This window comes from Nyctibius grandis, chromosome 4 (genome assembly GCF_013368605.1).
Source record: "Nyctibius grandis isolate bNycGra1 chromosome 4, bNycGra1.pri, whole genome shotgun sequence".
In the NCBI taxonomy this organism is placed as follows: Eukaryota; Metazoa; Chordata; class Aves; order Nyctibiiformes; family Nyctibiidae; genus Nyctibius; species Nyctibius grandis.
Genome location: NC_090661.1, coordinates 69,845,445 through 69,869,503, shown reverse-complemented (window position 1 = coordinate 69,869,503; position 24,059 = coordinate 69,845,445). Strand labels below are relative to the sequence as shown.

Sequence of the window (24,059 nt, the reverse complement as noted above, 5' to 3'; positions counted from 1 at the left end):
CTGCGAGTGCATCCGTGGCTTAGCATGGTGTGCCATAAGGGCACTGCTGAAGGTGTCCTGGGTATACATTGGCCTGTATATTGCAGAGTGAAACTGTACAGGGTTAGGGTTGACTTTCTGGAAAGCAGCTCTGCGGAGAAGGACCTGGGTGTTCCGGTGGACAAGTTCCCCATGAGCCAACAATGTGCCTTTGGGGCCAGGAAGGCCAATGGTGACCTGGGGTGCATGAGGAAGAGTGTGGCCAGCAGGTTGAGGGAGGTTCTCCTGCCCCTCTACACTGCCCTGGTGAGGCCACACCTGCAGTAACTGTGTGCAGTTCTGAGCCCCCCCAGTTCAAGAAAGACAAGGAATTACTGGAGAGAGTCCAGCAGAGGGGTACGGAGATGGTCAGAGGACTGGAGCATCTCCCTTATGAGGAGAGGCTGAGGGAGCTGGGTCTGTTCAGCCTGGAGAAGAGAAGACTGAGGGGGGATCTTACCAACACTTACAAATACCTTAGGGGTGGGTGTCAAGGGGATGGGGCCAGACTCTTCTCAGTGGTGCCTAGCAACAGGACAAGGGGCAACGGGCACAAACTGAAACATGGGAAGGTCCATGTGAAAATGAGGACAATCTTCTTTACTTTGAGGGTGCCAGAGCACTGGAACAGGCTGCCCAGGGAGGGTGGGGAGTCTCCTTCTCTGGAGATGTTCAAAACCCAACTGGACGTGACGCTGTGCAACGTGCTCTGGGTGACCCTGCTTTGGCAGGGGGTTGGACTGGATGATCTCCAGAGGCCCCTTCCAGCCCCAACCAGTCTGTGATTCTCTGAGTCTGTGAATTCTTTTTCTTCTAAATTTCTTCTTAATTTCCATGCCAGCACCCAGATACACGTGTGCCAGCTGAACTCCAGCAGTTAATGCCTATAGGGAACAGCGCACGTGAGCAGCGTGAAAATCCTTGGTTTGCTGCTCACATCTGACACAGCGTTTCTGAGAGCCGTGCCAGGACTTAGCAATTAGCTCCTGGTAATCGGTGATTAACAAGTAGCTCCGTGGGCGGGCAGCTCGTTGCTCCGTGGGGAGCATTGGGAAGTTTGGCTTTCCAAGGACCATGAAATCGCCTTAGATGACCTTGCATCTCCTGGCTGCTGCTTCCCCATGGGAAGAGGGAAAGCCCCACCACCATCCCTCTGTGTGCTGGGTGGCTTCTTCTCCCTACTCTGCTCCTGGGATTGCCATCCCTGCTGGTAAGGGGGCTCTGGGACCCTCGTAGCTCCCCAAAATTAGGTGGTGGTCCAGGGAGACCGAGGCAAAGGGAGAGAAGAGCTGCTCCTGCACTCTGACCCCCTGCGAAGGTCAGAGGTGGGTTTTCTGCAGGTTTTCATGTCTATATCATAGAATCACAGAACGGTTTGGGTTGGAAGGGACCTTAAAGACCATCTAGTTCCAACCCCCCTGCCATGGGCAGGGACATCTTCCACTAGACCAGGTTGCTCCAAGCCCCATCCAACCTGGCCTTGAAGTTGCATCTCTCTTCTGAAGGTATCCCCGTGGGTGCACAGACATGCAGCAAAGGCAGATGTCCCAGGGGACGTGGGATTAGGCAGACTTTTAATGTGTCATCGCTAAAACGAGGTGGTTTTGTGTTAAAATGAAGTTGAGATTCGAGCTTGCCTGTCCCTGCACTCCCCACCCGTACCAGAGACAGAGGCTTTCTGCTCATAGCTTTTAATTTGTTTAAGCTGATTGATTTAAGAGGCCTCTGGTAGCGGGTTTTAGGACTGTTTAGGACTGTTGCGTGTTGGGACTTTGGGAAAACAGCAAAGTTCAGCCCGTCCATGCTCAGTCACTGCTTTGCCCCCGTGTTTGGTGTGGGGTTGATCACTTTCTGTGCAGCGTTTGAGGAACTTCGTTGAAATACACGTCACGACCTGTGTCAGGGGATGGAGAGTGTGAGCAAAATGCAGCATTTTGGGGCCATTCGCATCACTTCTGCTTGGACGTGAGTGGGGTTTGGGATCAGCCCGGGCAGCGGGCAGCAGGAGGCTTCTGGCTGGTTTAAGAATTGCCGTTGTCCACCAGCTACTTGACGCATTGACTTGGGAACAATCGAAGAGAGGGGAAATGTTGCTGTTAATTTGCATTTAGCCTCAAAAGAGACATTTTCTGAGCCTTCACCTGCTGTCTCCAGTCGAGGTGTGGGGTTTGGTGCTGTTTGGGGCTGAAACACTGTTACTGCAGCCGGCGCGGGTTGGGACCGGTCTCCCAGGTGTCTCGGTGGGGAAGGGGACAAGGACCAATGGACAAGGCCGTTGCTGGGAGCGTGGCACGTGAGCTCGGTAGGCTAAGTCAGAGCTATTGTCGGGTTGTAGGTGCTAAATAAAGCAGATCCCGATTTGGCACAGCATCTGAAGCCTTTAGGATGCAAAGCAAAAGCGTCATCGCGTTGTGCTGCAGCACAGATCTCCGCAGGGCCCCCCCATCCCTTGTGGGGTGCCACCACAGGCCCCCCAAACCTGCGAAACCCCAAGTAGCTGCCAAGCAGGCTGGAGTGGGGGAGGCACGTGTCCTATTGCCTTCTCCACAGGGGACACCCCATCATAGGGTCTGGAGGGGTTTTACGTGTTGCAGAGGAAGGAACCCCCTCCCAGGTCCCTCCCTGCGAAACCACGTTGATGTCAGGAGGATAAAAGTTTTTGGGTACCCATCCAGCCGGGCACAGAGGTGCGACACTGCAGGTGATGGCTGGGAAGGAAGAAGTCATTTCAGTCAGTGCATTTTGAGGCCCCAAGTCACCCATCTGAAACAGGTTGTGGGACCATCTTTGGTGGCGCATCGTTTTTCCATGCTCAGAAAAAAAAAATCTCTTTATTTCTCTTCAAGCAGCCATTTAAATTTTCAGCACGTACCATCTTCCTTCAGGCCATAAATCAGTACCTGCCATCTGCAAAGCAGCCATTTGCTCGTCCTAAGCTCGACCCCACCGTTAGCTTCTGCAGTTCCCACGTTCCTGGGAAAAGGGCAGCGCGGAGCTCACCCGTGCAGCGACGCTGTGCTGGCTCCCCATGCGGTGTCATGAGGTTGCACTGTCTGCATGCAGGTGTTTGCGTCAAGGTGGCCAACCTGGTTTTTGGACAAGCCGTTAAGTCCCTCTCGCTAGGTCAGTATCCACCAAGCTTGCTGGGACCCTCTGTCCTGGCTGCAGGAAGTGCTGGGACAAACTGGAACAGTTTTATCTTGGGTGTAACCATCTCTGGATGTGTTTAAGAAAAGACTGGACATGGCACTTAGTGCCATGGTCTAGTTGACATGGTGGTGTCAGGGCAATGGTTGGACTCGATGATCCCAGAGGGCTCTTCCAACCTGATTGATTCTGTGATTCTGTAAGGCTGGTGTGAGCAATAGTGCTTGGATCAGAGAGGCTTCAAGAGCTGGTGGGCTAATTCATGGTGGCTCAGCCACAGAAATCCAGCCCCTGAGGATGTGTCCTCATCCAAGAGCTGGTTCCTCCTACCATCCATCTCCATAGCATTATGTCCTCCAAAGGGTCGGTAAAGTTCAGTAAGGGGTCTGAAGCACCGGTGGGATGGTGGATGGCACCTAGTCAACTCCTCGTGTTGCCGTTGACATTCTTGCGCGTGGTTAAGCGGTGTCATGAACTAAATGGGAGCTCTCATCTCCTTACCTTTGTGCTGCAGATGTCCCAGCCTGGCTGAAGAGCCTCCGGCTGCACAAGTACGCCGCCCTCTTCTCACAGATGACGTATGAGGAGATGATGGCCCTCACCGAATGCCAGCTCGAGGCACAAGTACGTCCCACATCAGTTGTAAAGGGATCAGCCGCAGTCCCAACTCTTGTGCGGTCGGTAGATGAGACGTTTCCAACGCCTCTTTTTGCATCTTCACGTAGAAGATGTTTTACCCGCAGGTGGTTGGAAAGCAAGCAGAGAAAGGAAAATTGGGTCTTGGGGAGTGAAAAAAAACATATTGTACCTGAAAAAGGCCTTGTCCCACATTTCCTTCTGGAGTTCCAGCATGAAAGTCCCATCACTGGGAGCTGCGCTTGGGTTTTTTCCCAGCTGGGATTAGGTTCAGGAGTTTCAGGAGCACGATCTGCAGTACCCAACTCCTTTAACGTCAGTGGGGTTTTGGTGGCCAAGTGCCATGTTAACCTTTGAAAATGTCCCCACTTTCACATCTACCTCTGCGTGATCCTCGGGATGAAGAGGGTCGGTCAGCACCTTCCCTTTCGCTGGGTGAGATGTGCTGGGGAGGGACAGACTAGCTGGAAATGTCTATCTTCAGCAAGTCTCTAAGTGATTTTTCTATGCCCCCCACTAAGCCCTGCACTGATTTATAGCAGGCCTTTTTGTTGAGGGGAGGAAGGGTTTGGGCTGACCTGCTGTCTGGTGGAAACGTTAACGCTATGTTTTGTGCTGTTTTTCTGCAGAACGTTACCAAAGGCGCAAGACACAAAATAGTCATCAGTATCCAGAAGCTAAAAGAAAGACAAAACCTGCTCAAATCTTTAGAAAGGGTAAGTAATCCCACCCGCTTCTGTATTTCCTGTTCTTCAAGATGCCAGGAATTAATTCTGGGGTGAAGCGCTCTTTGGTTACACATGTTCTCACCACTGTGAGGGTGGTGAGACACTGGCTCAGGTTGCCCAGAGAAGCTGTGGCTGCCCCCTCCCTGGCAGTGTTCAAGGCCAGGTTGGATGGGGCTTGGAGGCAACCTGGTCTGGTGAGGGGTGGGAACTGGATGGTCTTTAAGGTCCCTTCCAACCCAAGCCATCCTGTGATTCTGTGTTGCTGGGATCTTTTGCACAGAAATCTGTTGCATCTGAATGGTGTCTCAGACACTTCTGTACCAGACACAGATTTTATTTGGGGCTGTATTTCGCAGAGTGGGTCCTAATCCATCTCCAGCACTCACACAGCTGGGATGGATATACCCTGCAACACTGGTACAAGCCCTGGCCAGCTCCAGGGTGCTCAGAAACACCTGAGCTTTGCGTGATGGAGGGCACCATCCCAGTGACACTGATGGGAAGGTGGTCGCCCATCTGCTGAGCCATGGTGCAGGACCAGCTCTAGATGCACCAGATGCCACGGTCCTCTCTCCTGCTGGAGAACCAGCTGGGCAGAGCCTTTAACCCCTGGTTGTCCCTTGGCCACTCGGTTAACTCTCCCATCTCGATGCCACGGTCCCTCTCAGGAGACCCCTCCATGTGCAGCAATCAGCACAGGGACCCCCAAGCCCTAACCCTACCTCTCCATCCCCAAAAAGATGGGATTTCCCAGTATCCATCAGGTCAAGGACCACTGTGCTTTTCCGGAGCATCATACGGGCAACGTGTCCCCAGATAAAAAGCCAGACACCCACATCAGTGCCTGAACAACAGCTTGAATTTCCAAGGAGAACAAACAGAAGCTTCTTGTCCCTTCAACAAAAGCTTAAACTCTGCAGAAACAGCTGTCAGAGAAGCACCAGCCCCACAGACTGGCTGGGAGCAGCTCACCCAACCTCACGCTCTTATTATTGCAATATTATATTATATTTAATTGCACTGTCTTGAAACAGCAACTTGCAGAGCCTCTCACTAGGGCTTTTAAATACTTCTGTGGTGTGTTGCTATTTATTGGTGTTTTCATTAGCTCACTGCTTCACTATTTATTTATAATATGGGTTTGTACTCTAGGGAAGTGATCGTCCCTCTGTACTCGGCACTGGTGAGGCCGCACCTTGAATCCTGTGTCCAGTTCTGGGCCCCGCACTTCAAGAAAGATGTTGAGGTGTTGGAGCGAGTCCAGAGGAGGGCGACCAAGCTGGTGAAGGGTCTGGAGGGTCTGACCTACGAGGAATGGCTGGGGGAGCTGGGGGTGTTTAAGCCTGGAGAAGAGGAGGCTCAGAGGTGACCTTATTGCAGTCTACAGCTACCTGAAGGGAGGTTGTAGTGAAGTGGGAGTCGGCCTCTTCTACCAGGCAACTAGCAACAGGACAAGAGGACACAGCCTCAAGCTTCACCAGGGGAGTTGGACATTAGGAAGAATTTCTTTTCAGCAAGGGTCATTAGCCATTGGAAGGGCTGCCCAGGGAGGTGGTGGAGTCACCATCTCTGGAGGTGTTTAAGAAAAGACTGGACATGGCACTTAGTGCCATGGTCTAGTTGACATGATGGTGTCAGGGCAATGGTTGGACTTGATGATCCCAGAGGTCTCTTCCAACCTGGTTGATTCTGTGATTCTGTATGGCAGGAGCTAGTAAAGCCGTGAGCTGCTTTACTGGGGAGGAGACATCTCTGGTTTCCAGGCTTCCCATCCAATTTTTTTTTTGCTAAACAAGAGCATGTGTGGGACTTGTTTTTCTTTTTGGGGCAGTGTCTCACTGCTAAAGATCGCTGCTTTCTTGGAAAGAGCTTGCTCCACCCTCGCCGCCGGTTAGCAGAGCAGGATTTTTTCCCCAAAAAAGAGTGCCCAGCAGAGTGGTGCCAGGTCTTCGAGAGAAGTGGAGCTAAGGCTTCGGAGAGCGAGCTGGGGGTGCATCAGGGATTAGGGTGAACAACCATTTCAGGGTTTCTGCTGGCTCGCACGCAGCCTGTGCGCCCACTTTGTGTCCCTTCCCTAGGCGCAGCCAGGGACTCATCCCAAAAGCTGCCTCTTTCCAAGCAGCGTCCCACGAGCCAGACCATGCAGGAGCCTGCAATGAGCTGTTCTGGTCCAGGCTACGTTAAAAACAAAATGCAATTATTTCCCATCGGTGGGACAAGGATCTGACCGTAGAAAGAGAGTTCTTGATCCACACTATAACCGAGAGCAAGGCTGGGGGTGTACCCAAGTTCTCTCCCTCCTGGGTGGACCTCCTCCAGGATCTCCAGGCTGAATGTCTCTGCTATAGGGTTATAAGTTCACCTGTGTCCGACCACAACCCACCCCGCTCCCCTAGAAACCCTCCCTTTCCCCTTTGCATCCGCTCCCCCAGCCCATCCCAGTGTGGATGGGGATGTCCCTCCTTTGCTGCTGCAGGGTGGGCTCCTGCCTCCCAGCGTGGTCCTGGCACCAGGGCGTAAGGATGCCATGGCAAGCTCTTTGGGGGCAGAGCAGTTATGGAGAGCCCAGCTTGAAGGCAGTGGTGGAAACGGGATACAAGCCCACATTAAAAAATATAATTGAAATTAAGTGGGGCTGAAATGTCATGATTGTGGGATTGCTGGGGAAGGAGCAAGATGCTCACTGGTCTGGGCGTTGAAATCTCACAGGATGAGTGGCTCTCATGGGGTTTGCGTCTTCCTGGTGGCAGTTTGGGAACAATGAAGCTGGATTGTTGCTGGTTTGGGGTCCCAGTGGTTTCATGGGGTGTGTTTATCATCTCTGGAGATTCAGGTCTGAACACATCCATGGATGATGCATAATCAGGCACAGGCCCTGCAGCAGCTCCACGCTGCCCTGGTCTAAGCAGAAGACTCAGTGAATCATAGAATCACAGGATGGTTTGGGTTGGAAAGGGACCTTAAAGATGATCTAGTTCTAACCCCCCTGCCACAGGCAGGGACACCTTCCACCAGACCAGGTTGCTCCAAGCCCCATCCAACCTGGCCTTGAACACTGCCAGGGAGGGGGCAGCCACAGCTTCTCTGGGCAACCTGGGCCAGTGTCTCACCACCCTCACAGCAAAGAATTTCTTCCTGATATCTCATCTAAATCTCCCCTCTTTCAGTTTAAAAACCATCCCCCCTCATCCTGTCACTCCATGCCCTTGTAAAAAGCCCCCTCTCCCGCTTTCCTGTAGCCCCTTCAGGTACTGGAAGGTGCTAGAAGGTCTCCCTGGAGCCTTCTCTTCTCCAGGCTGAACAGTCACAACTCTCCCAGCCTGTCTCCACAGCAGAGGTACTCCAGCCCTCTGAGCATCTTCGTGGCCTCCTCTGCGAGGAGGAATGAAACACGGCTGTGGACTATGGACTGCAGCAGGAGTGAGGCCATTGGCTTCGCTGGGGATGTTCTGGGGGGTACAGTAGGGGTCTGGTTTGTATCTGATGTCCTGCAGAGACAAACAACTCTCTTCTCTCTGCTTGAATCCCCAGGACATCCTGGAAGGTGGCAACTTGCGTGTCCCGCTGCAGGAACTACACCAAATGATCCTCACCCCCATCAAAGCCTACTCTTCCCAAAACTCGAGCACGGAGGAGCACAGCCGGGACGCGGACTCGCATCACCCCTCCTCGCTGATGGGCTCGGACAGCCAGGGCTCTGACGGCAAGGACTCTGCTGCGGGGGGGATGCAGCAGCACCATTTGCCGGGGTGCGAGGGCGAGTCGGGGGGGGGGCCCTTTGCCCGAAGGCGACCTGCCCGGCCAGTTCACCAGAGTGATGGGGAAAGGTGAGCGGCTGTCACTGGTTATTGGTGTCCTCGCTAGCGAGAGCTGCTTCAGGGCAGGGTGTGGGCAGTGGCAGTGCCAGCAGCAGCCTTTCCCCAAGCCCCTGCAAGCTGCAGTCCTAGGGGTGATGGTTTTTTGAGGCCAGAGAAAGATGGTCAGAGGGCTAGGTCATCTCTCCTACGAGGAGAGGCTGAGGGAGCGGGGTCTGTTCAGCCTGGAGAAGAGAAGACTGAGGGGGGATCTTATCAACACCTACGAATCCCTTAGGGGCGGGTGTCAAGAGGAGGGGGCCAGACTCTTCTCAGTGATGCCCAGCGGCACGACAAGGGGCAACGGGCACAAACTGAAACATGGGAAGTTCCATCTGAATATGAGGAGGAACTTCTTTGCTTTGAGGGTGCCAGAGCACTGGCACAGGCTGCCCAGGGAAGGTGGGAAGTCTCCTTCTCTGGAGATATTCAAAACCCGCCTGGACACGACCCCATGCAACGTGCTCTGGGTGACCCTGCTGTGGCAGGGGGTTGGACTGGATGATCTCCAGAGGTCCCTTCCAACCGCAACCAGTCTGTGGGTCTGTGTGGGGGTAGCACTGGTGCGTGGGCTTAGCGTGAGCTGTCCTGAGTGCAAATCAGCTGGGTCCAAGCCCCTTTTTAAGCCCCAATATAGATGCAGGACATCCAAAATACTCAGGGGCCCTTCCGTGCCTGATCGAGGTGCACGGCTGTGCATCAGGATTAACACACTGGAGGTGCAGAGGAGCGGTGCGAGGTGGGGACCGACCTCCTGTGCCATGCACAGGGCTCTTCAAGTGAATTTGTGTGAGGTTGGATGTGTCCTGACCCCCGTCGGTGGCACCTGGGGTGTCGGTGCTGGCTGTGTGTGGGGAAATCTCCCTGGGGAAGAGGGACGTTTTACAAGGCGTGGAGTGATAGGATGAGGGGGAACGGTTTTAAACTGAAAGAGGGGAGATTGGGATGAGATATTGGGAAGAAATTCTTTGCTGTGAGGGTGGTGAGACCCTGGCCCAGGTTGCCCAGAGAAGCTGTGGCAGCCCCCTCCCTGGCAGTGTCCAAGGCCAGGTTGGATGGGGCTTGGAGCAACCTGGTCTGGTGGAAGGTGTCCCTGCCCGTGGCAGGGGGGTTGGAACTGGATGGGCTTTAAGGTCCCTTCCAACCCAAACCATCCTGTGATTCTGTGATAAGAGGGGAGGAGAGTCTCATCCACAGGCTCACACAGGAGATCAGGAACAGAAACTCGTTGGGGTGCCACGACGAAATATCAGCCCTGTCCCTATTTCAGTCCTTTTTTTGCAAAAAATAGATGTTTTCTATATAAAACCTTGGTGCAAAGTTTCTCACCAGCTAATTGACTGCATGCACAGACCCAACGTGGGTTTCTGGCCCCGTTTTAAACCCGCTGATGAATTCAGCCCATGACAAACGCCTCTGTCACACATGAAGCTGTACGTGTGGCACAAGCCCTGCCAGGACAAGGTGTCCTGGACTACCAGGCATCCCTACCCAGGGGTTATGATGGGACAGGCTCATTTCTCTGTGAACTCACTTCCACTTGCTTTTATGGCATTAATTCCAAAAGAGGTTAAAATCCATCGGGAACGGTAGGAATCTGCAGCGGGGGCAGATTTGGGCCGTAGCAGCAGGAGCTCGACCCGGCAGTGCCTTTGGTGTCTTTTAATTAGGAAAAAGGAATAATCCTGCGCCCCTGATTTGCTCAGGTCTAATTTTGGTGACTCCAGTGGTGTTATCTGGATTTACACCAGCGTAACGGAGAACAAAATCTGGCCCTAAATATAGGACAGCACGGCAGGAATTGGGGAAGGGAGTTTTTTCTGGCTGATGAGAAGACTCACCCATGGGACAAGGGAAACGGGACATCCAAGGCATTCGTTGGACCCCATGGACCCCAGCTCAGTGTCCCCATGCCCATTTCTCTTCTCTTTTTTTTTTTCTTCCAGTCTGCACACAACTTTTAGTTTCCCGACCCGACGAAGAGAATATAAGTTCCTATTTACAGCTCATAGACAAATGTCTAATCCACGAGGTGAGTCGTGACGGATCATCTAAAACTGTTGCTTCTCATCACTTAGAAACTGTTTCCAAAGCGTCTGTTTGTGCAAACCTTTTGGTTTCTAACACAAATATTTTTGGGGGGTATTAATAGTAATTCTGACAGAACAGGGCTGGAGCAGGCGGTAGCTCCGACGTGGTGCATGGAAATGTTGCTCCCCCTCCACGTTCAATTGCCAAGATGTGGAGCTGGGAAATTCATCCGGCTCCTGATGGTCCATCAGCATCTGTTTCTGCTCCTGCCAGATCTCCCTTTGCCGGGTGGTGTCTCGGGGTGGCTGTGGGGCTCCGGCACGCTCCTGCCCGGTGGCAGGGAGGGGTGGCCGGTGTCCCCGGTGTCCGGCAGCGTTTCGTACCCGTGCCGGCTGCTCCTTGAAGAACCAGCTGCTTCCCATCGCCTGCCCATATGGCAGGAGTCGGGGGGAGATTGCACACCCTCTCCTGGCAGCTGCAGGCTTCAAACATTTCTCAGTTATTTGTTTATAAAAAAATAACGCTGTCAAAGCACAGGAGAACCTCCTCTGGAGAGGAGTGGTGGCTGCAAACCCCAAACTGGGCTGCACGCCACATGGAAGAGGAGGGAGGCAGCTCACAGCCCCGAGCCGTGCTTGTGCAAAGGTGTGATCCCCGCATCTCTGCAGGGCCAAGCATGCGGGGGCTTGAATTGGGATGAAATAGATGAATACTGGGCAAAACGCGAGTGCTTCAATGTATTTTTTGAGCTGTGCTCCCGGACACCTCTGCCTGTCACGGTGGGGTTTCGGTGCGTTTTGCTGGCAGCAGAGGCAGTGTCAGCCCACATTTGGCCCCATGGAATACGGGGTGGTGGCACCCGCTGTTGGGGTTTGCTGCGAGACAAGTTCAGAGCCGTGGGTATGGTCTGCGAGGTGCTTTACCCAGCTGGAGGGGCTGGAGGGGGGAGCATGTTGTGCTCCCACTTGCTCCCCTTCCGGAGAGCATCGGAGCCTGGAAATGGTGCCTGGACTTTCTGGATGGCCAAGCAGGGCGTCGCTGAGGGAGCAGAGGCGTGAAGAGAGGAGCGAGGATGGTGGGAGCAGATGCCCGGGGCTGGAGAGCAAAGCCAGGAGGACACAGAGCTGCAGAGGGGCTCATCTTCCAGGAGCGCCTGGGACGGACGCGGTGATGCAGCGTCACGCCACCGGTGCCAGCCTGTGTCCCAGCACCGCCGTCTGTGTGGGCTCCGGCGTAATCAGCGCCGAGAGAGAGTGTCTCCTCCGGGGGATAGCTCAGAGCAATCAAGTCAGGCACTAATTAGCCTCTGAACTGTCCTCTGGAGACCTCCGCTCCTCTCCGCCGGCGGCACGGAGACACTGGGTGTCTAAAGATAGCGGTGGCAGGCATGCGGGTGTCCCCGTAACCCACACCGCCTGCCTGGGTCTGGGGCGTTTCGGGAGGAAGTCTGTCCCCTGTGTGAGTGACCTCCGCTGGGATCCCGGGTGGGTGACGGGGCTCACCCCGGGTGACCTCCCGCGGAGGCTGTCGGTGCCAGCAGCAGAGCCAAGCTCCGCCCAGCCCCGAGAAGGAGGATGGGATGGGGGATGCCCTGGAGCAGATCTGCTTTTCCAACTTTTTCCAACCCTGGCAGCGTTTCCTAGAGCCACGTCCAGGTGACAAGTGACACCACCCGGCGAGCGGTGGGTCTGGGGGCGAGGAGGGGCAGCTTTGGGGAAAGCTCTGCCCAGGGGGGTCGGCAGCCTCGGGGCCAGAGCCGGGCTGTCACCCTGGGGCACGGGACGCTGCCAGAGCATTTTCTCCACCTGAGATAAGTAAATCCTCAAGAGAGACCAGGGTTTCCCTCTGGACTTGCCGATGGGGCTCAACCCACGCCACCGCCTCCTCCAGCTGCTCTTCTTTACACGCACACCCACGTACTCATCCCTGCTCGCTTTGTCCAGAAAAATATTCATATGTTCCCTGTTTTTCTCTCTGTTTTCTTTTGGGGCAGGCGTTTACAGAGATCCAGAAGAAGCGGCTGCTGTCATGGAAACAGCAGGTGCAGAAACTCTTTCGGTCTTTCCCTCGGAAATCCCTCCTGGAGCTGTCAGGCTATCGGCAGCAGAGGAGGTACGCGGCTTTTGGGGGGGGACGGACGGGCCGGCAAGAGCATCCCGAGTGGGACCGATGTCTCCCAGCAGGGAGGGACAGATCCTGCCGGGTTCAGAGCGGCATTTTGGGAGGGAGGAGGTTTGGAAAAGCTTCGGCGATCAAACCCCGGGCGTTGGCTGGGAGGGGAAAGCAGCAGTGAGTTGGCTTGTGTGTGGTCAACACCTACCCCCACCGATTCCCACCGCGTCACCCACACTTCCCAGCTGTGCGGCAGCTCTGCCCCTGCCGCTGACCTTTGCTCATTACATCAGGGCTGGAGTTTCACCAAAAAGCTGTCAACTGGCCAAAAAAAAAAGGCTCGAAGGCAGCGGAGGGTGCAGAGCCGGGAGGCTGCGGTCAGAAAGCCTGGGTGGGGACACGTTGCCATCACCGTGGTTGCTCCCTTCCAAGGTGACGCTGGATTTTGGGTGATCCTAGAAAGCGTTTGGGTTATGGCGAGAAGAGGTATTTTTAGATCAGTTTTAACAACAGCGTCAGCCTTTTGTTTCTCTCTGCTAAGCCTGTTTCGCTGCGGTTTTATGCGAGTTTTTTTCTCGAAAAGGGTTTGGAGGTAACTGGGAGCACTGGGACAGCTGGGGTGTGAGTTCAGAAGGAGCGAGCGCAGAACCAGAGGGTTCCCCCGTGGAATTAATGAAATATTTTGGAATGGAAAAACCAAGCGGTTTCAATGCTCGTGGCAGGGTCAGAAGCAGAACAGACGAGAGCGAAGGGTTTTGATGGACCTGTTTGGTCTGGGCCATCACCACCACGGCAGTCCAGCTGCACACCCAGGCCAACCCCAGGCACGAGGTGGGGCTGCCGGCTCCAAACGGTCCCAGTCCCGTTCCCGGGGCCACCCAGGATGCTCTCCAGTTTCCTGGCTGCTTTTGGGTAGTTTGCATTCTGCATCTGTTCTGCTCCGAGGAAGGAGCGCACGACCAGTCCTGCTTTTCTCCTGGGGATTTAACAGCAAGAGCGTTTTTTGGACGAGGTTTAAAGAAACCCCGTCGTACTCCTGCCTAGTAAATTTATCCAGTTTTGGGATCCAGCGTGCTCATGTCGTCTGAAGCATGTTTGCAGCCGCCTGCACAAGCAGGAGAGAGGAGGGCTGGGAGGAAAGTGAGCTGAACCATCTGCGAGGGTGATGAAGTGCTGGAGAAGGGTGGGGGGAACAGGGAGCGTAAAAGCAACCACAGCTGTGGGTTTGCAGGGTGCTCCTGTCCTTGGCTGTGCTTAGACCCCATAACGGCATCACAGTCCTGCTGCCCAGCTCATCGGGCAGATGAGCCAAGCCAGCGTTGCACGGCGAGGAGACCCGCGCTGCGCGTGTTTCCAGGGATTACCTGATTATTTTTGTGTCATTCCTCTGGTTTTAAACACCAAAACCCACATGGGGAGGGATGCCAGCATGTCTGACCCTCCCCTCCGAGGAGTAAAGGTGGTTTCGTGTCCCAACATCGGTGTCTCAGGATGTTTGGGCTGCGTGGTCTTGGGTGCAGATGGTTTTGCTGTGACCACGGGGAAGGTTTGTGGTGCAGAGACAGGAGCGGGTGCAGCATCGGTCCCACCTCTGCAGGAACGTGCCTTTCGCTCAGCCCCTCCCTGGGACATCGTGGACTTGTTAGGTTGTTTTTACAGAACATGAGAAGTCTCAGAGAGGACCATGTTCATAAAAATGAACCTCCTGGAAGGGGGGAAGGTCCAGCCCTTCCACCATTCCCAGTAAAGAAAACCCAACAGCATAAGCTGAACCTTTATCAGACACTAGAGAATCCACACACGAGAGATCTCTTGTACAGCTCAAAGGCATGAAGAGTTTAAGTCAAAACCCAAGAAATCAGGCGCCGCTAGCTCCAGTGCCAGGGGAATTACCTGCGTTATTTTAGCTTGCGTTTCAGAACAGGCCCATTTTGCACGAGTAAAATGAACTTGAAAAAACAATAACGTGCATCTGAGAGCTGCAGAAGGGAGGGCGGGTGGCTGGCACGCGGGGAGAAGAAAGGGTTCTGCTGTTGTACGCCCAAAGGTCCTCCTTCCCGCTGCATGTGCAGGATGGAGGATCATCCTCAGCGGGGTGGGAGGCTCGGGCAGGAGCAGAGCTCCTGTAGCAGCCCATGCAGCGCTACAGGCTGGGGGAAGAGTGGTTAGAAAGAGACCTGGGGGTGCTGATTGACAGCCGGCTGAACGTGAGCCAGCAGTGTGCCCAGGTGGCCAAGAAGGCCAATGGCATCCTGGCCTCTATCAGGAATAGTGTAGCCAGCCGGTCTGGGGAAGTGATCGTCCCTCTGTACTCGGCACTGGTGAGACCGCACCTTGAATCCTGTGTCCAGTTCTGGGCCCTGCACTTCAAGAAAGATGTTGAGGTGTTGGAGCAAGTGCAGAGGAGGGCGACCAAGCTGGTGGAGGGTCTGGAGGGTCTGACCTACGAGGAACGGCTGAGGGAGCTGGGGTTGTTTAGCCTGGAGAAGAGGAGGCTCAGAGGTGACCTTATTGCAGTCTACAGCTACCTGAAGGGAGGTTGTAGTGGAGTGGGAGTCGGCCTCTTCTCCCAGGCAACTAGCGCTAGGACGAGAGGACACAGCCTCAAGCTTTGCCAGGGGAGGTTCAGGTTGGACTTTAGGAAGCATTTCTTTTCAGCAAGGGTCATTAGCCATTGGAAGGGGCTGCCCAGGGAGGTGGTGGAGTCACCATCTCTGGAGGTGTTTAAGAAAAGACTGGACATGGCACTTAGTGCCATGGTCTAGTTGACATGGTGGTGTCAAGGCAATGGTTGGACTCGATGATCCCAGAGGGCTCTTCCAACCTGACTGATGCTGATTCTGATTCTGAATTTATATCCTTACGGTGAGCCCATGGCCATGGGATGGTCATGGGGTGGTGAGCATCAGTCCAGGGTGTGGGGTGGTGAGTATCAGTTCAGAGCTTCGCAGCAACGCAAGGGCACCCTCGGGACGTCTGGCTGTTGGTCTGAGCGCACCCACCCAGCCACTCACCCCGCAGCACCGTCCCCTCGCTCGCAGGGGCTGATTTCTCACCCTCGGCGCTTTTCTCTCTCTCCGCAGCCGAGGCTTTGGCCAGTCGAACTCCTTACCGACAGCCGGATCCGCGGGGACAGGACTGGGCCGGCGAAACCCCCGCCAGTTCCAGATTCCCTCCCGCAACCTCCCCACCGCCCGGCTGGGGCTGCTGGGCCCCAGTGGGCTGCTGGGCACCCCCCAGCGCAGCCCCGCCGCCAGCCCCGCCATCCTCAAGCAAGGCAGACAGGTTGGTCGGCGTTCGCAGCATCTCCAGCTTTTCCATCCCTTCCCCACAAGCTTCCTTTGCTTTTTCCCCCTCTGACTTGTCCAGGTCCCCCCTTTTTTTCCCCTTTTCCAGCAAACAAGAGCAGTTTGCAGGCGCTCGGGCTGCGCTCTCTGTGCGGTGGGACGCAGAAGAGGGGCTGGCAGGAGGGGGACAAAGTGAGAGGGGCAGGGGGGCGAGATGAGCCCAAGGAGGTTATAAATACATGGCACAGAGGCCTCCGCTTTACATCCCACACCCCTTTTTCGTTTGCTTCCCCACAGAACCTCTGGTTTGCCAACCCCGGGGGCAGCAACAGCATGCCCAGCCGGAGCCACAGCTCGGTGCAAAGGACGCGCTCGCTGCCGGTCCACACCTCCCCGCAGACCATGCTGATGTTTCAGCAGCCAGGTAGGAAGCAGGAATTTGCTTTTTTCCCTTACCCTCAGACCAGTGAGACAAGGGGAGGCTGTGTGTAAGGAGCCGTGCTGGAGAACCTCGCCGCAGGGGCATCCCCCGTGGCAGCCTGGCGCGCTCCGGCACGCTTGCAATGGTTGGACTCGATGATCCCAGAGGTCTCTTCCAACCTGGTTGATTCTGTGATTCTGTGGTGGAGTCACCATCTCTGGAGGTGTTTAAGAAAAGACTGGACATGGCACTTAGTGTCATGGTCTAGTTGACATGGTGGTGTCAGGGCAATGGTTGGACTCGATGATCCCAGAGGGCTCTTCCAACCTCATTGATTCTGTGGTTCTGTGCCCGAGCCGGGTGACTTTGACACTGGTCAGATTACTGGGCTGATTGAACCGGAGACATCACCAGAGGGATTTGTGACCCTATATATAACGTCCTGGCCCTATACATAACGGTGCTGGTGCCTTACCCAGCTTGCTTCTGAGGGGCTTCGTGGCAGGCGGGGAAGGTGGCAGCTCTTCCATCACCTTTTTTGCTCACGCGTGGACATGGAGACCCAGTGCAGAGGGACTGACTTTGTGCACTTGAGGGAAATTCTTTTCGCAATGTGTGTGAAGGGAAATGGCACTGTGTTGGACCTTCCTTCCCAAACCAAAATGCTCCCGTGTGTAGGAGCATCCTCTGATTCGTGGGGGTCCTGCTGACCCTGGAGCATCCTTCCCGTGAGGACATTCATGCCTTTTTCTCTCTGTATCCCTTCATTAGCCTTTAAGCGTGACTTTTCTTACCAACACGCTTATAGAAACATAGAATCACAGAATGGTTTGGGTTGGAAAGGACCTTAAAGACCATCCAGTTCCAACTCCCCTGCCACGGGCAGGGACACCTTCCACCAGACCAGGTTGCTCAAAGCCTCGCCCAACCTGGCCTGGGCGTTACACCCACCTCCCCCAGTAAACTAAACCTCATCCATAAGCTTCTGCCATGGTTTCAGCTTGGCAGCTCCCCTCGCATCACATGCCTGCCGTGTTTTAACTGCATAATTTAGGCAGAAATGTCCTGTCCAGCAAAAGCGGTGTCTGTTCTCCGGTATTGATTGAACACCAGGACAAGGGCACGTTTCTGCAGGCACTGAAGGACAATAAATAGGTTTCTCTTTGCGGGTGAGCCTGCAGTGGATGAGGGCGTAGGAGGATTAGGGAGCCGAAGATGTGGGCCGAGTCATGAGGAAAATAAGTAATAATGTGGTGCTGGGCTCCTGAGGTGCTTCTGGTCAGGCTGCGGGGACCTCAGCCCTCCTGGATCTCAGCCCGTGTTCCTGTGAGCCCGTGGCAAGCAGGAGATGTCGTCCAGTGGTAGCAAAAGCTGTATTTGCAGCTGTGGGGAGCAATTTGGTCCTGGATGGATCAGCCCAGGGCGTTGCAGCCCACCAAACTTCATCCCCCCCCTTTTTTTTTGTGCTGACACCCCCAGGGACGTGGCAGCGGGGCTGTGGGCAACCGAGCGGCGGCCACACTGGCCACGGGAAAGCCGGGCGGTGGCTCTGCCGGTCTGTGCTGCCATCCCACGTCTGAACGCTGCCTGCACGGGCAGCTCCCAGCCCCACTGCTCCCTGGGGCCACTGGAACATCTTACATGTATCGAGGAATTTTGCAGGGCCTGAGCAAAGGGAGAGCCCGGGGCTCACCCTCCCAGGGCGGCAGGTCCTGCTCTCGCCCCAGCTCCCCCCCCAGCATCTCTCACCAGTGCCTGAACCCCTCGTTTCCATCCACCTCCTGCTGCAGTGCCAGTGAGTCTCCCCAGATTTACCCCTTAAACGGGGGAGCGGTGAATGCCAGACCCCCCATGCGCCCACGCCGATGGCAGCAGAGCGGGCAGGGGGTGCAGGGCAGGCAGGCAGGGTCCCTGCCCAGTCCCCTGACCAAGGTCTCCTGTCCCTTTCTCCCTGCAGAGTTCCAGGTGCCGGTGACTGAACCTGACATCAACAACAGGCTGGAGTCCCTGTGCCTGAGCATGACGGAGCACGCGCTCAGCGGTGAGCACTCCCTCCTCCTCGGGCTCTTCCAGCACGTCCACGCCGCCTCTGCTGAGCCCCCCGGCACCTGCCCCTGCCCTGCGCCCCCAAAAAGCTGGGACAGGCTGTGGCTGTGAGGGGACGGGACGGCGGTGGGGCTGGATGTAGGGATGTGCCTGGAGATGCTCCCGGGGATGCTCCTGGGATGCTCGTGGGGATGCTCCTGGGATGCTCCCGGGGATGGTCCAGGGATCCTCCTGAGGATGCTCCCAGGATGCTGCCAGGGATGTTCCTGGGATGCTCCCAAGGATGCTCCCAAAGATGCTCCCGAGGGTAGTCAGACGGGGACATTGGCTTCTCTCAGCAAGGTAGTGGGGGCAGAGGGGTAAAACCGAACGCAGGGATCGCACCCAGCACTATTGGAGTCCGTGCTTATTAGCCACTAGTTAGCTTGCTAATAATAATTAGTATTAGCTTGCTAGTTTGTTGTTAGCTCTCGATAAAGCCCTTGCCACCGGAGCACTCAAACAGTTCACAGGCTTTGGAGTATTTTACCCTTCTGCCACCAGCGTTTGGCCGGGGGGTGTTGGGAGCCCTGAGGCACGGGGCTGGCGCTGTGCCGGGTGCTGTGCCGGGCGCTGGGCTCCTCACCCGCATCTGAGGCAGCTGCAGGTGCCAGCCCGGGCGGGGAGGGAGAGGGAGCAGGACCAGGCGCAAAAACGGGCAGGGAAGGTGGAAAAGGCAGCGGCAGCGTGATGGGAGAGGCTGGCACGGCAAAAAGCACCGGCTCCAAAAGCGCCCGGTGCCCCTCGCCGATGCACCGGACACCCCAGCACGAGCGATGACCCCCCGGTGATGGGATGAGCGCGGCCACCGACATCACCCAGACCCTCCCGAATAACCAGCTGGGCTCTCACCCCGGCAATCCCCGGACTGCGGCGAGCGGTTGAGGACGGGAGCCCTTGGGAGGATCGTGCTGCCGGGCTCCGCTCCCTGCAGCGATGTGACAGCCTGGCCCGGGGACAGGGACACGAGAACAAGGACTGTGAGAGGCAGCAGGGCCCTGGCAGCTCCACGGCATCATCCCCGGCCGGGAAAACAAGGACACTTGTGTCACCGCAGCGTTTCTCTGGCGTGTGCCCAGGCGAGGCTTAGCTCTCTCTGCAGGGTACCATTCCTCTGAGCTGTTTTTTTTCCAGGTCGCATACCCCGAGCCTCTCCAAACCGGTCGTGCTATAAATAGCTCTTAAAAATAAACCTTCGGGGGAGAAAAAAAAAAGGTGTAACAAACCTGTTTGTTTTTAGTCTTAAGGAGGGAGGCGGCCGTGATGCCCTGGGTAGGGTAACAGGGAGCGCTCTGTTCTGGGGCTGCCCCGGGAGCCACCCCCGCTGCCACTCTCCATCCCGGGGACGGGGGTTTGGGGTGGGGGACGGGGGGATGGAGGGTTGGAAATGCTGCTGGGGGTGGATTTCTGGCCCCATAAGAGTTGCTGGTGCCCTGGGGGGTGGAGGAGAGGGGGCTGCTGGCACCAGGGTGGTTTGTGTGGCTTCGGGATGGGTGGTGGAGCCCCCGCTCCTGGGCTCGGGGCTGTGGCTGGCAGTGTCCCTGCTGTCACGGGGCGCTGGGGACGGGGGCTCTGGGGGGACAGAAACAACCCCCGGGGTTTTTTTTCCTGCCGTGGTCGTCAAATGGAGGGAAATTTTGCATCCTCTGCGGTGCGGGCGGTGCAGGGCTGGGTTAGCTGGTGGACGGGGCAGCCCCCCGGGACCGGCTCTGTCCCCGTACCCCTGCTCCTGGGCAGTGGGTCAGGACCTTGTCCCGCTGTAGGGCAAGTCCAGGCTGCCCAGAAACCCCCTCTGCTCCCGGGAAAGGTGCCATGGGGACGGGGCAGAAGGCGTGGACGGTGTTGGGACAGCAGCTGGGGGGCTACCATGAGGTGGGGACAGACGGTGGCACCGAGGCAGCGGCAGAGTCCTGACACCCCAAAACCCTTCTGCACCCCCTTGGGGTGATGGGGGCTGGGGGTGGCCTCGTGGTGCCACCTTGCCACAGGGGCCGTGGGTTGGGGGGTGCTCCGGGGGGTCCATCCCCTCCATCCCCAGGTCGGGGGGTACTGGTGCACCGAGAACGGCTGCTCACCGGGGCTGCTCCTAACTCTGCCTTCCCGCTTGCAGATGGTGTTGACCGAACCTCCACGATCTAGAAGGCGTCGCGACGGGGACGCTGGCCAGGAGAACAACTGCTGCGGGTCCAGCGGCGAGGTCGGGGCTTGCAGGGAGCCTCAGCGATAGCCTGCATCCTTTCTCCTCTCTCTTTCTCTCTCTCTCTCTCCTGTTTTAATTTTGTGAATGTGTAGATTGTCCTTGTGAACATATCATTAGACTTGGAATTTGTGTTGTCATTTATTACATCCATGCTAGAGGGGAAAAAAAAAAAAATGTCAAAAAAAAATTGATGATGATGAAAAAGCGTGGGGAGGGTTGGGGGGGGGATGCGGCAGGAGAGTGCTGGCAGCAGAGGGTTCGCCGGAGCACCGTGGGCAAACCCCCTTTCTGATGAGGATACGAGTGAATATTGAATATCCCGCGGGTGTGTATGACCAAAAATCCCTTTGGGGAGGATTTGCCTGTCCCGCCGGGGACTTCGGGGCCGGTGGTCCCATCCCTTGAGTTTCGTTGCGTTCAGGCACGGACTGGCCCCGGCAAGCTGAGAGTTTAAAAAAATAACCCCCAAATTTCCTTTCAGTTTAGCCAAGAGCATTCGCAGTTCCGAGGCAGCGTTGTGCACGGGGCGGCGGAGGGTCGGTCCCCGTCCCTGCACCCCCGGCGTGGGTGCGGGGATGTGGGGGGGACGTCTCGCCCGGTGGGGGATGTCGGCGAAGCTGGGGGGGGGCGGGGAACGCTGGGTGAGTTTCCTTGTCTCTTGCCTTGCCCGCGCGGGTACCGGGAAGGTGCTGCATCTGGCTTTACACATCTGCCCCAGCCCGCAGCCACAACGCAGCGGTGATGGGCTTCACCAGCCCCTAGTGAGGGATGGAGGAGGCTTGGCAGCGAGCGTGCGCTTTTATTTAGCCAAATAACAACCAAGCCCCAAAGGGCACCGAAATACACCTCCACAGTCCTGTTTCCTTGGCATTAAACATGCCAGGGGGGACACGTGGGTGACAGTGGCTCGGCTGCCCCCTCGTCCGTCGCTGCTTAGAACGAGGAGCTAAATTTGGTCCATGGGCATTAAATAGGTAAAAACCCATCACGGCACAGCTCGAGCCCGTGCTCGAAGCGAGATGGGGGCCAGAAAAGCAGTCAGTGCCCGCGGTGATGCTCGGCGTAGCGCCGGCTTCGCCTGTCCCGCTGCTGCTCCGAGTCCTCTGATGGATGCAGTGAAGGACTAATAATAATTTTAAATTAATTAATGACAGGAGGTGATATTTCCGAGATGGGCTCGGCCCGTGAGCACCGATGGGCAGCGGCGTGTGCCGGGACCGGCCGGAGCGGGGCTGGGGGCTACGGGGGAGCCGGCGGGGCTGGGCTATGTGTGACCCCATTTGCCATGCAGCATTTTTAAGTATTTTTTTCTTAAAAAAAACAAACCAAACCCACCACCAAGTGCCAAATGCCATGATGTTCTGTGTTTGCTGTCCCTTGGTGTCCTGGTTCCCGGTGGGCAGGAGATGGGGGGTGTTGTGGTGGGGAGCAGAGGAGGGCAAACCCGAAGGTGGGGGAGGTCGGGAGGTGGTGTGAGGAGGTGAAGGCGAAGGGGGGGCCGGGCAGGGGGCTGGGGACCTGGGTCAGCCCCCCCCGGGCACCCCCAGGGTGGGTGAACACAACCGCCGTAGCTGGAGCCTTCCCCACGGGGAGGCTCCGATGTGTTTGCGGAGCTGAAATTCTATTTATTCCTTCGCTGAGGGTATGTGATTGTTAAAGAGAGATTATTTTGGATATATTACCTAATAACGTGCTATGGCTGGTCACCATGATAATGTCTGTTATTAACAACCACCAAATAATTCAATTGTTTTTTTTTTTCCTTTTGTTAAAAAAAAAAAAGCGTATTTTCCATTTACAGTGTATAGGTTAATAATGCCTTAGTTGTGTTTGCTGTTCTTGGGGTTTTTTTTTTTAGGTTAAAAACAAAAAAAATGGCTTCATTTGCGTTCAGGAAGTCCTGCGTGGCTCTGGGCTGCCTGTGCTGCGTGCGGGCAGCAGAGAAGTTTGAAAAAAAAAAAGAAATAATAAAACCTTGAATCCTAAAAGAAAATAAAAATTATTTATAAAAAGAAAAAAAAGAAAAAAAAACAAACAAAAAGCAGTTGCATGAGTGAGCTGTGAAGTCAAGCCCTCAGTAATAACGCGGCAGTGCCTTTCTTTTTTGTACCCACCCCACGTGCGACTGTCGGTGCCACGCGAGGGAGATGCTGGGGACCCTCCGTGTCGGGGCATGTCCCCTGCCCTGCTCTCCCCCAGCACCCGCCGGGGACCTTTTACTGGTGCTGTGCCCCCGGTGCCGTGGGCCCGAGTGTCCTTGGGTCTGAAAAAAATAACCCTTTTATTTCGAGGTGTCCTTCCCCTCACTGGGGACAAGCCCTGAGCTCGGCTGGGCTTGAGCTGGGCTTTGCCTTGGCTTGGTCATGAAAATAATCTTAGGAGGGGGATTAAGCCCAGCCAGCATCCAGCAGGAAACTCCCAAACTGTGATTTACGCCTCGGTCAGCACGTCGGGAACCTCTTTGTGTTTGTCACCTTTCTCCCTGCCCCAGTTTTGGGTTTTTTGGGGGTTTTTTTTTTGGCTTTCGGAATGTGCCTGACGATGGGAAGTGGGTCCTGCAGCCGTTCTGTAATTTGCACACAGCGATGCTAACACTAAAATTGATTTTTTTTGTTTTTTTTTTCTATCCGAGTCATCGAGAGTTTGCAAAGTGGAGTTTTATTTTTTTGTATTCCTTTATCTTTACTTAAAGGTGAATGTGTATTCCTCTGGGAGGAATAGGAAGAAAAAATAAAAAAAAATAATAAAAACAGGAATGTTAATAATGTTAAACAGAATACTTCCTCCCTTATTAATATATATAACCCTTATGTATTTATGCATATTGTAAGCTTACTTTAAAAAGCTTGGACCTCTCTTCTGTTGCATGCCGTTCCCGGGCAGCCTTTTATTGTACATGCATGCCTTTAGTCCTGGTTTTTCTGTACAAAGTTAGTGCACAAAGAACTATTTTTGCCTAGTTAATGTTGCCGAGCAATGCATATTTTTTAAAATTCTTTTTTTTTTTTCGGTGGGGGGGGTCATATATGGCAATAGCATGTTTGTTACATGTAAAAGCTTCCCGATATAAAGACATACTAATGGTTGGAGCTGCCGGTCTTTGCAAGTGTACAGTTTTCAAATGTTGTTCCCCTCGTGGTTTCGACTTGCTCCGATGTATTTATTCCTCGGTCCCTCCCATGTAACTAGGACTCATGGCTATATTTCATATCAACGGGCTATTGAAAGCGAAGGGAGATGATTAATACAAGGTTTTGTAACACCGGGGTGTGGCGCCTCCTTATTTACGCTCGTTTTTTTGGCAGATACGGCCTCGTACTAAAAAAAAAAATGAGAATAAAATAAATGGCCGGATGCTCAGGGCTGGTTCCCTCAGGGGTGGTGGCTGCAGAACCTCTCCAGGCAGCCTGGGGCAGGGTTAGACCACAGTTGGGGTTAAAAAAAAAGGCTTTTTCTGACATGTAAATGGGATTTCTTGTATTTCAGCTTGTGGCCGTTGCCTCCCGCACTTCAAGAAAGATGTTGAGGTGCTGGAGCGAG

The 24,059-nt window shown here is 55.1% G+C and overlaps 1 protein-coding gene across 1 annotated transcript in view; it reads left to right on the top strand.

The window, feature by feature from the left end:
• Positions 1–23,781, top strand: part of LOC137663222 (protein Smaug homolog 1-like) — a 49,195-nt gene extending 25,414 nt beyond the window's left edge. The window contains 10 exon segments of the mRNA XM_068400176.1: positions 3,680–3,789; positions 4,431–4,517; positions 8,061–8,291; positions 8,293–8,356; positions 10,330–10,415; positions 12,408–12,526; positions 15,610–15,811; positions 16,111–16,237; positions 18,192–18,275; positions 20,430–23,781. Coding sequence (XP_068256277.1) covers positions 3,680–3,789; positions 4,431–4,517; positions 8,061–8,291; positions 8,293–8,356; positions 10,330–10,415; positions 12,408–12,526; positions 15,610–15,811; positions 16,111–16,237; positions 18,192–18,275; positions 20,430–20,458 — 1,139 coding nt within the window. The 3' untranslated portion in view covers positions 20,459–23,781.
• Positions 23,782–24,059: the final 278 nt, after the last annotated feature.